Source organism: Dreissena polymorpha, chromosome 10 (assembly GCF_020536995.1).
Source record: "Dreissena polymorpha isolate Duluth1 chromosome 10, UMN_Dpol_1.0, whole genome shotgun sequence".
NCBI lineage: Eukaryota > Metazoa > Mollusca > Bivalvia > Myida > Dreissenidae > Dreissena > Dreissena polymorpha.
The window spans coordinates 38,272,554-38,284,721 of record NC_068364.1 but is presented as its reverse complement, the minus strand read 5'-3'; the positions used below and the strand labels follow the sequence as shown (position 1 = coordinate 38,284,721).

The following is a 12,168-nucleotide window of genomic DNA, read 5'->3' as shown; positions in this document are numbered from 1 at the left end:
CTGCTATGACTCAATGTTCCATTCAAAGATAAAATAGAAATAACATGTATAACCATCTTTTGTCCACATGGATGAGCTATTTCAATTCCATAACACTGATTTTATTGCTAGCAAATAGTCCCACTATGATCTGGTTGGTGTTTGTGTTGTAGCAGACAGACACTGGGTAGCGCAGTCCATCTTTCTCTGAAGCCAGAGTTGCCATTTTATTTTTCCTCTCATGATCGACCTGTATGACAGTATTGGAGTAGAATCCACAGACAATTACTTGTCCTGAGGGTGTGACGTGAAGACCTTTTGGCCCCTGTAGTTCAGGGTCAGTGAATTTTGATATCAGGGTGCCATCTATGGTCAGTGTAATGAGCTTGTTCTGGGCGAAGTTTAAGACAAATATCAAGTCACCGTCAGGACTGAATGCACATTTGTAAACTGCAAAGCATGAACAATTATCTATATAATCAGATCAGCATTGAAGACATTAAAACTTAAAAACAATCTAAATGAGATATAAAAGCTCATTTATGTGTAACATATGCACGGTGGTGATTATTTTATGTAAAAAAATAAATATATATAAAAATATTAACAATATACATGTAATACAGTCGAAACCCGATGGCTCGAACTTGCTTGGCTCGAATTTTGTGTTGGCTCAAATTCTCCCCGAGGCAACGATTTTTTATTGCTATATTCAAATCAATTTCTGCTGGATCGCTCGATTTCGAGAGAGTCGAATTACCGGTTGGCTTGAGCTGTTTTTAGCTCGACTTTTCAAAGAAATATGATAGTTATAATAATTGCCCTGGCGTCGGCGTTGGTTAAAGTTTTTTATAAAGTTAAATGACTTTAACACTATCAATATAATAGATAATTAATTCAAACGTGGAATACTTCTTTATGGCAACAAGACAACTGTGTAGGTCAAGGTGCATAACTCTGTCAGCATTATTTAAAGAGTTATGCCCGTTTTAATACTTAGAAAATTAAAAATTTGGTTAAGTTTTGTGTTTTGAGTCCACTTTATTCCTAAAGTATCAAAAATATCATTCTTGCAACACTTACTAACTATCATAAAGGGACTGTGCAGGCAAAGTCATGTAACTTCTTGACTGGCATTTTGACAGAATTATGACCCCTTTTGTGTTTTGGTCCATCTTACTCCTAAAGTATCATAGCTATTGCTTTCAGACTTGGAACACGCGCTATCTATCATAAGGGGACTGTACAGGACAAGTTGCATAACACTGGTTGGCATTTTGACGGAATTATGGCCCTTTTTCGACTTAGTAACTTTGAATATTTTGTTAAATGTTGTGTTAAGATGCACTTAACCTCTAAAGAATCAAGGCAATTTCTTTCAAATATCAAATACTTTCTTACCATCATGAGGGTACTATTCTTGGCAAGTTGAATTTAACCTTGACATTTGAATGACCTGAATCTCAAGGTCAAATAAATAAATATGGATTAAATTGCCATAACTTCTTTATTAAGGATCAGATTTGATTCATACTTTGACAAAACAACACTTACCTGACATACAACATTGGACTCCATCCAAACCATCCCCCACGCTTTACCCAAGAATCCCCCCCCCCCCCGAAAAAAATAGTATTTTTTCTTATTATTTAAATATCATCTAATAAATGACCATACCCCTGCATTATTCCCCCTCTCCATCCCCCCAACACAAAAAGATTTTTTTTTGAAACATGGTAAAAAAACAACAACAAAAATATATTTATTTTTAATATTTTCTTTATTGCTTTTGCTATCAAACTTGAAATATAATCTTATTAGTTTGTTTTATGTCTTTAAAAATGTTCAATAGATTGTGGAAAATATACCTGAACTCAGAATCGTCTATAATAGACCACTTATTTAAAACATAAGCAATCAATATGTTTCATTTATGGTCCTCTTCCAGTTAGAATATGACTATATTACATTGACCTAATTGAAAATGAACAATTTCCCCATGATGTCTTACGTTATACTGTCAAGCACTCGAAAAGTCGAGCGCGCTGTCTTCTGACAGCTCTTGTTACAGTCCCGGTCATAATTTTCACACGTTCTTTTGATTGTTTGGCTCGAACGCGCGTCGTGTCGCATAACACTGTTAATCGATAAGGAACGCTTGATTAAAGGCATACAATAATTGCATACATTTTATTGACTCAATCGTTTATTGATACAGCCAAATGTGTCATTTGTATAAAATCTGGCCCTTTTGTATATACACAAAGCACGAACAATGTCAAGTTAATGGAATGGAAAACTCTGTATCCATACGACAAGTCATGAACAAAACACAGACTGGCATCATGTCATTAAATAACAAGCGAATAAATAAATACATGTAGTGCTGTTAAATATGTTGTCGATGTGTTTATAGTGCTTATGCATGTTTTGTTTTTTGTAATGTTTCTTACATGTGCCTGAAAATATGCTACATAAATACGTGCTGATATAATATACATGTACATTTATTAAATTATATTTGTTTGATTGTATGTGTAATGATTTAAAGTTTTTATTTATACAAACAAAAAGTATATACTTTGTTCTTATTAATTCAAAAGAAAATAGTAGTACACTACTCTACGGATTTTTTCCAGTATGAATACTCTTTAACTGGAGATGTAAATCTGTTGCAGATTCATCTTAGTAAATAAAGTATATTAGAAATCGGTTGGCACGAATTCCGGATGGCTCGAAGTTTTGTTGTCAGTCGTGGCGAGTTTTAGCCACCAGGTTTCCACTGTATATACAGTATTAACAACGTGAAATATACAATTTATATATTTACAACACATTTTACCTGTGATGCCACCTCGAGTATCCTCATATAGGGATTTCTTATGTTTCCATAATTTCCCATACTGAGTGAGGGTGTAGTGGTAGAGAGCAGTGCCTGAGGTGATATACAAATCACCCTGATGGTAATTAATGCCAAGAGTAGCATGTGGTAACTCCCTAGTGTCATCATAACCCTTCAGCAGATGCCCAATCACCAGCTTCCCATTGATCACATTGATAAATTGAACACTATTCACAAAAATTATAGCAACTTGACTGAGTGAGATTTGGCAAATGTCCTGCGGATTACTATCCACTTCCAAGTCACTTGACACAATATTGTAATGCTTGTCCAACAACTTCACTCTCTTATTATTATAATCTGCAACAATGGTCTCACCGCTAGGCAGGATGCAAATGCCTGAGATGTAGCAAGTCTGTTTTTTGTCACTTGCTATTTTCACATTAAAATAAGATTTACTTTTCACAGTCAACACCTGGTCTGGATTCATCTCCTTTTTGGGAGACTGCTTGCTGTCTACAAACCTCCATAGACTTGAGTGTTTAGACAGGTCCTGCACAATGTCAGTGTTTGCCTGGAATACCATTGATCTCTGAACCGTCACTGGGTTCTCCTTCAGATATGATTCAGCCTCTTGTATTTTGTCCAGACATTTCCTGCCGGCTATGAACTCTAATTCCTTCTTACTTTCATCACCAAGGCCATTTACAGCATCACCTAGAAGTTGAAGTTCATCATTCAGTCTGCTGCAGTTGTCAACACCTTTTTTGAGAGAGGTTTGCAATGTGGTTTTTATTTCATACAGTTCTTTCAAGGTTGTGTTTTCTAGTTCATCCAAAGCAGCATTTAATTTGTTACGCATCTCTCTGATTTCTTGTTGTTTTTCATTGTATGATCCCTCCACGGACGGAATGCTAGCCTCTTGTGTTCTCTTAAACTTATTTAGTTCAGAAAGAGTTGTTTGAATTTTTCTTGACAACTGCTGAATATCTACTGACAGCGTTTTGACTGATTCAGAAATTAGATCCAGATTGGAACACTGTCTGAAATAGCAATACAAAATATTATTATCAAGTTGACTTATACAATATCTAGATAAAAGAAAACAAAGAGTCAGATTAATAATATCACAAACATTTTGAGTCTAATCTAAGCTGTACAATTGTGTATATTCGACGACATGAAACATGTGGTTTTTTTAGCTCACCTGAGCACAATGTGCTCATGGTGAGCTTTTGTGATCGCCTTTGTCCGTCGTGTGTTGTGCGATGTGCGGCGTCAACATTTGCATTGTTAACACTCTGTAGGTCACATTTATTGCCCGATCTTCATGAAATTTTGTCAGAAGATTTTTCTTAATGATATATAGAACTAGTTCACAAATGGTCACGGTTGCTTGAAAAACATGGCCGCCAGGTGTCCGGGCATTTTTTCCAATATGGCTACAAATGGCTGTAGTAAAACCTTGTTAACACTCTAGAGTCTACAATTATTGTCTGATCTTCATGAAAGTAAGTTAGAAAATTTGTCCCAATGATATCTTGGACATGTTTGAAAATGATTCTGGTTACTTGAAAAACATAGCCGCCATTGCGCGGGGCATTTTTCCTTATATGGATAAAGTAAAACCTTGTTAACAATAAGAGGCCAAATTTATTGTCCGATCATTATAAATCTTGGATAAAAGATTCGTCGCAATCATATCTTGGATGAGTTCGAAAATGGTTCCTGTTGGTTGAAAAACATGGCCACAAGGGGGCGGGGCATTTTTCCTTTTATTGCTATATTAAACTCTTGTTAACACTCTAATAAGGAAACTTGGTCAGAAGATTTGTGTATATGGCTATGGTAAAAACTTTTTAACACCATAGAGGCCATATTGATGGTCCAATCTGCATGAAACTTGGTCAGAACATACATCCCATTGAAATCTTGGATAAGTTTGAAAAGGGCTGTGGTCTGTTGAAAAACACGGCAACCATAGGGCGGAGCATTTATCCTTATATGGATTTATATATATGGCTATAGTAAAACCTTGTTAATACTGTAGAGGCCAATTTTATTGTCCTATCTTCATGTAACTTTGTCAGAAGATTGGATCCATTGATTTCTTGGGAGAGTTCGAAAATGGTATCGGTGGGTTGAAAAACATTGCAATCCGCCAGGGGGCTGGGCATTTTTCCTTATGTGGCTATAGTAAAAACTTGCTAGCACTCTAAAAGTAACATTTATTGTCCATCTTCATGAAACTTCTTCAGAATATTTGTTCTAATGATATCTTGAATGAGTTCCGGATGATTGAAAAACATTGCCACAATGAGGCAGGGCATATTTAAACCTCTAGAGGTCACATTTATTGTCTTATCTTAATGAAACGTGGTCAGTCGATTTGTCCCAATGATAACTTGGACTAGTTCGAAAATGGTTCCGAATGGTTAAAAAAACAAGGCGGCCATTGGGCAGGGCATTTTACCTTATATAGCTCTAGTAAAATCTTGTTATTGTCACATTTATTGTCCAATCTTCATGAAACTTGGTCAGAACATTTGTTTAATGATATCTTAGATCAGTTAGAAAATAGTGCCGGGCTGTTGAAAAACATGGCCGCCATGGGTCGGGGAATTTATTCTTATATGGCTTTTGTAAAACCGTGTTAGCACTTTAAAAGTAACATTTATTGTTCACTTTTCATGAAACTTGGTCTGAACATTTGTACAATTGATGTCTATAACTGAGTGTCAATTACCTGTGATTCATTAAAACACAATCAGAGCAGCACAGCTGACTGTGGTCCTGGCAGAACATTCCCAGGTTATTGTTGCTGTGAACATCACATTTCAGTAGCAAATCCTCCATTTTCTTTGCCAGGGGCCATTTATTTGTTTCTTCTCTTCCATATTTCAAATGATTTACATATATTTGATCATGATGATAAAGGCATTTATTGCAAAAACACTTCAAACATGTTTCACAGAAAAATTCAGCACTTTCTTTGATATTTTTACTTTCGCAAGAAAGACAAGAATAGTCCTTTACTAAATCTAAACTTTTATGAACTGCATCTACAGAAGTTGCCATTTTCAATAAGTATTGTGAACTGTCCTCTTAAGAAAAAGTTGTCTATTCCATGTTCTATTCACTCTTCTTATAAAATACAAGGCATTATATCAAAACCAGAATATGTTGCATAAAGACACACACACACACAGTTTTAACTTAGTATAATAATCAATGTAAAAACTTTAAACTCACAAATGTTTTACATTGGGTGTTTAAGCCCACAACTTACTCGAAATACACACTACAAGTACAAAGCGAAGATAGAAAAGATCTTGTATGCAGGTTAACATTTTGCTTATAGATCTTACAAGGATATAAACCATTTTCTGAAAATAGGGTGAAACTTGATTGCACGTAACAATTTACCGATAATAATGGTATAATCCATTTTCTAAAAATAGGGTAAAACTTTATTGCATACATTTAGTTAAAGGGACTTGTTCACAGATTTGAGTATTTAAATTCATTAAATGTAATTTTTTACAAATATTTAATTGTTTGAATAGAATGAGGCAACAACAAATTGAAGATTTGTTTTACGGATTTAGCCCCCAAAAGATGGAGCGAGCGAGCGAAATAAAAATAAATTAATTTATATTCTATTTTTAAAAAATCAAAAAGCGAAAAATAAAAAATACATATATTGGCTATTTTAACTGATATATTTTGCCAAATAAATGCACACTATCTGCAAAAATACCAGTACAAGATCATTTAGTAGTAAAAACTGTGTTTTAGTTCTTATCCAATGCTTGTCAAAATAAATAAAAAATCTTAAATAGCAGATCTGCTTACTCACACCAGGTAGTGACTACTTAAATTAAACATTATACACTGTTGATTTCATAATTAAAGTTATATTTGAAGCCCAGCTTTCTGTCAATGATGGTTACATAACACGAAACAATAAAAAATACAAAAACTATCAAGCATAAGCAGTGCTTTTTCTTTTCGCTATGATTAACAGCCTGTGCCTTTTTGATTGGGGAAAAAGTGCGACAAACCATGAAATTGGGAAAATTCAAACATTATTATTATGATTATAAATAAAAGTATACAAATTGTTATTAAGTGCATGTTTAACTGCTTTCTACAATTTATATTTTAAAGTGCTAGGGAATAAAACTGCTGTATGATAAACTAAATAAACCAATTGAGTTTGTTTAAAAAGTTAAAATATTTTGGGAAATGTTTGCCACATTTTTGGAAAGAATTGTACGTTTTGCAATTGGGAAACAATTTTTGCAATTTGGACACAGCCTGTAAGAGGCTGTAATTTTGGGAAAAAAAACTGATACAAAGTATACTGAATTTGTGTAAGTTTTAAAAATCGTAGGTTATGATATTAAACAATATTCGATGCATTACGTTTATTAGTTTAGCACCTTTAAAAGTAGAATTGTAAAGTTTAAGTTGTGTAAAGTAAAACAAACAACATAACTCCCTTATGAAAGAACAATAAGAAATGGGTAGTAAAAGTTGTGTACTTTAATATAAAAGTCAATCAAATCCCATTAAGTTGTTGAGGTCAAGAAAGTTTCTTCAATTTCGCACTTATGTTAACTTTATGTTTTGGGGGCATCATAAACACTTTGGACTAAGTCATCAAAAGTTTGAAGTAGTGGATGGGAGGCGTGTACAATGTATATTATACTCGATATTTTTTGTCCAGTTCAACGGCGACACTCAGTTCACTGTTAATGTTTGATGTTTTAACTTCAATCAACACCAACAAGTTTATAGCAGATTTTTACCAAACGTACGCATACAGGCGACATTGCACATCCTTTGTAGATGCGGCTGAGATAAATAAATAACTTAAAGCATATGTGATGCAATGACTCATTGCCGCGGGGGAAAATTAACATTTCCATATATGCCTTTGGCCGACATGACTAGACAGACGAACGCCACCAGTTTGTTCACCTTAAACCAATCTAATAACGCAAAGCGTTATAACAGTCTATATCGTAAAGTACGTAGGCTAAATTTAACTTAATCATTAAATGATTAGGTGCGCAGCAAAATTGTTGCTGCGGGCGCAAAATAAAAATAAAAATATTTTTATTTCGTTTCAAGATGTTTTAGGTGCGGCAAATCCAACGAACATTAAATCAATTGGTCGTGGCCTTAAATAATTATACAATCAAGGAAAACGGTAGAAAAAAATCTTGCCTAGGATTCAAACCAGTGACCTTTGGAACCAAAATCTAATACACAAACACTACAACACTCAGGCCTTTAAACTTTGAAGCAAAAAAATAATACAAAAAATTATATTAGTAATACACATATTTTCCAAATTATTGATGAAATGCTTTTTAAAATCTGTATAATTTCACCCATTTTGAGTCATGATTATCCATAAAAAACAATATGTTTCTAAACATGTTACTTAGTTATGAGGGCAATCTCACTGGTATAAATATAATCAATACATTCCTTTTTTAAATCTTTTAGAATTTTGGGAAATATTGTCAGTTGTCACACTTTGAACAAGTCCCTTTAACAAGCCCGGTAATGTCATCTGAAGTCTGATGTAGATTTATTGATTGGTTTATGTTTAAAGCAGTTCTCATTAGCATGTTTAACATCTCAAAGTTCAGTTTAGTTGCAAACATTAGCTTACGTTGAAAGGGACCTTTTCACAGATTTTGGCAGATATTCAAGTTTGTCATTAAATGCTTTCTATTGATAGATGTAAAAATCGGATCTAAAAAGCTATTGTAAACGCAAGAATACAATTTGAGAAAGAGAAAAAAGTAACCCTCAACTGGGCTCGAACCACTGTCCCCTGGAGTAAAAGTCTATCGCATCGACCACTCGGTCATCCTGGTAGTGTCACAAAATATAACAACAACATAACTCTCGAAATTACTCAATCGTTTCGCGTTGCAACGCTGGATAATTTTCAGGTTTTTAAATCATCAAAAGATGCATATAATGGATATTTTAGAGCAAGGTAAAAGTTCAGTATTACTGTTTCCTCACAAATATCATAACTAGAATGAAAATTTACGACTCTGAAACATTTTTGTTTCTTTTGTAAATCAATCAAAGGGTGGCAGATTGCCACCCTTAAAAAGTCAATGTACTGTTTGTACCCTATGAATGCAAATTTGTATTCCCAGCCTTTTATCTCTAAATGTGAGCAGGCAATGCATATTGCCGCCTGCTGTACTTTTAAGGCACCCATGACATTATATATTAGAATATATCATTGGCAGCTGGTAGTTCCAACCAGCAATGTGCTTTCAAGATTTCACACTTTTTTGTGTGAAACAACCAGTTATGGGAAGCTTATTGATTTAACAATTTAAAATTTCTTTGATCTCTCATTTTGACTCATTTGTTCATTGTCTTGGATGAAATGGGATATTTGTTGCTATGAAATTAACATTTTTTGGGGTGATTTTTTTTAATAAAAAAACTCATCAAAATTGATAAAGAGTGAACATTTCTCACAAAGTCTTTCTTTCCTCACCCCACATAAGCCCCACGTGCATGTTTATTGGGTTTGTTTTGGTATTTTGTTGCAGAAATTGAACAAACCAGCTTTAAATCTTAGAGGGACATTTGAGCTTAAAGAGGGTCAACATCGCCATCTCTACAAACTATATGAAGGCCGTCATCATTTAGTTGACACATTTTACTGGTTGGGCAGTTATTTATCATTTAAGGGCCATGTTACTTAGACCTTATGTAATAATAAATACTTTTTTTGCTCTGACACAAACAGCAGTGACATATGCCATGCGTTGTGCATTGTTATTAAAGAAGAACAGCTTTTTCAACAAATTTAGCATGAATAGACTTTCGACTGCAATATGGTAGATGTACTTTCAGCATCATAAAATAAATTGAGCTGGAAAAAAGTTGTAATGGTCTCATACACAACTTTTAAGCCTTTTTTCTAGTGTTCAAATATATACTTATTATCGTGGACATTATGAATTTACAAAACTGATTAAGTCCATTAAAACACCAATTGTCTAAAAGAACTTAGACAAACCCTTTGTAACTAGTGAAAGATACTTAAAAGTCATGTTGTAATCTTAGACAATGATTTTCAAGTCCTTAAACACCTTTTGATTGTGGTAAAGACAATTTGTAAATTGGAAACTACATTGCATCATGCACAATTTGGTATTTGTGCAGCTTGTTTGTCCATGCGGTGCGCAGTCGGAACCCCACACGTTTTAAGAGATGGTCCATTATATCACAGCCAATGCCTTAGTGTAAATAACGATTTTTCATGTGTGTATCTTGATGAAAAAGCAAGCCATTAAAATGACCGTCAACCACGAATGACGAAGAGAGAAATGTTCTCAATTACCGTATTTTTTTACAATTCTTAGTTTATATTGATTAAAATATCACGACTGGTATATTACTTGAAAAAAAGTTCATATTTTCAGTATATTCGGTAATAACATTTCGCGATGTAAAATCAAAAGTATATCGCGAAAAAATGGTGACATAAAGATGTTAACACTATAAATAACGCAAGTAGATTGAAAATTTTATATATATAATATATACAATTCACTACGCATGCACCATTTGCATTCCTGGGTTAACTACGTGACGATGATGATCAATCTACTTGCGATATTTATAGTTAACTGGTAGTTACCTGGTACACATACCTAGTAAAATTGTATTACCGAATATATGAAAATATGAAAACTTAACAACTTTTTTCAAGTGATGTAAAATACCAGTCGTGATATTTAAATCAATATAAATTAATAATTGTAAAAAAAAAACAATACGAAAATACGGTATTTTAAAACTTTCCTTTTTTCGTCATTCGTGGATGACGATCCCTTTAAGTTAGCTTGAAATTAAAACTGTAACACTGTTGGCTATTCTCATCAGTCATCGTTGGCTACACACGTTGTCATGGTTTATTTCACTGTCTGCAAAAGGATGCGTCTATCCTGCATTTAGGCTATTTGTCATGGCTTAAGCGAAAATTAATGCTTGACATATGTTATAAATAATTTTATTCATAGAACAGGCAGTTTGAATTTAAATAAATCCTTATAGAGAGTGGTGTAATAGTTTATCGTGCGCATAAATTGTGTCTGCTTGAGTGCTTTGCTAGCCCTTGGCGGTAAAATTATGCAAGCTGTTTAAAGCAAGTTTGTAATGTAAACGTGCCATGAATGTAACATGCTTGCAAATAGATTTGTTCATGTTGTGCCAGCTTTCATTTATTACTAGAGCATGTTTGTTGCATGTACATGACATTTTTGTGGCTCTCTTTATACATCTAGGTTTTTTGTTTTGTATTAATGTTTTATTTAAGATGGAAGTTTTTGTTTTTAAAAATAACGTCTGAAACAGGAAAACGTTCACGTTGAACAAACATGTATATAAAATACAATAATTACATGTTGTAAGGAAAGAACATCTGTGACTTGAAATACAAAAGTAAAAACTTTCATGTTGTCATTTCTTTGTCCGTACATTATGCAATACTAATACACATAAATGTTACATACATATTTACATGACTTATAATAATTATAGAAATTACATAAAATATTGATAGGTATTTGTTTCATATGTATCATATGTCCCAATCGAGGACTATGCAAGAGAATGGAGACATACTGCTTCCTAGCAAATTTGGTCTGCTGCTAAGGAATGCTAGCGCCCTTGGTGACGTTTGACCTGTAAGTAGCGAAGACCGTTGTGTGTCGTAGTATTTTCTTGCTGTAAACAGTAAGATAAATAACTACTAATGTTATATTTTTAACCTTGCATGACATGCTATAGATCCGTCAATTTAAATGTGTCTTAATTGGCGTAAAATATGCAACAAGGATTTCTTTTGTTTGCAGTTTTAATTATTATTTTCTCACATCTATAGAAAAGTGTATACACAATTTTGTAGCAGAAAGTAATTTTGATCTATTAAAGAATAACTGTGGAAAGAATGTCCAAATTAGACGAACATTCTCAATGTACCATATGTTGGTAATTGAAGAGAATTTTCATATTCAAATATTTAATTTCTATCAGAATGTCATTTTCAAATCTAGCACAATGCTAAACTCTCTTTCTGTATATGATAATACTATGCGAATACTAAACCTTTTTTTCCACTAATACTGCCCCAGTTGGCCATGTTTCCCTCTACTGACTCAGTCCCAATGTATTCCAGTGAGTGTGATTCTTGTATTGGGTCAGACAAGGCAGACACTGAGCTGGCAGCGGAGTCAACAAGGACCATTAACCCATTTATGCCTAGCGTCTAGAAAGAATGCCTTGGCAAA

General features: G+C 33.7%; 1 protein-coding gene across 5 annotated transcripts in view; it reads right to left on the bottom strand.

Annotated features, from left to right (window-relative positions):
• LOC127848500 (uncharacterized) overlaps positions 1-6,171 on the bottom strand; it is a 458,919-nt gene extending 452,748 nt beyond the window's left edge. For 2 of the 5 annotated variants that reach the window (XM_052380996.1, XM_052380994.1), the window contains exons 1-3: positions 5,568-6,156; positions 2,822-3,864; positions 295-429 (exon numbers count right to left, since the gene is read on the bottom strand). In XM_052380996.1, coding sequence (XP_052236956.1) covers positions 295-429; positions 2,822-3,864; positions 5,568-5,899 — 1,510 coding nt within the window. In that variant the 5' untranslated portion in view covers positions 5,900-6,156. Of the gene's footprint in view, positions 1-294; positions 430-2,821; positions 3,865-5,567 lie in introns of all 5 variants that reach the window. The other 3 variants (XM_052380999.1, XM_052380995.1, XM_052380998.1) reach the window with 3 other exon arrangements.
• Between the last annotated feature and the right edge of the window lie 5,997 nt (positions 6,172-12,168).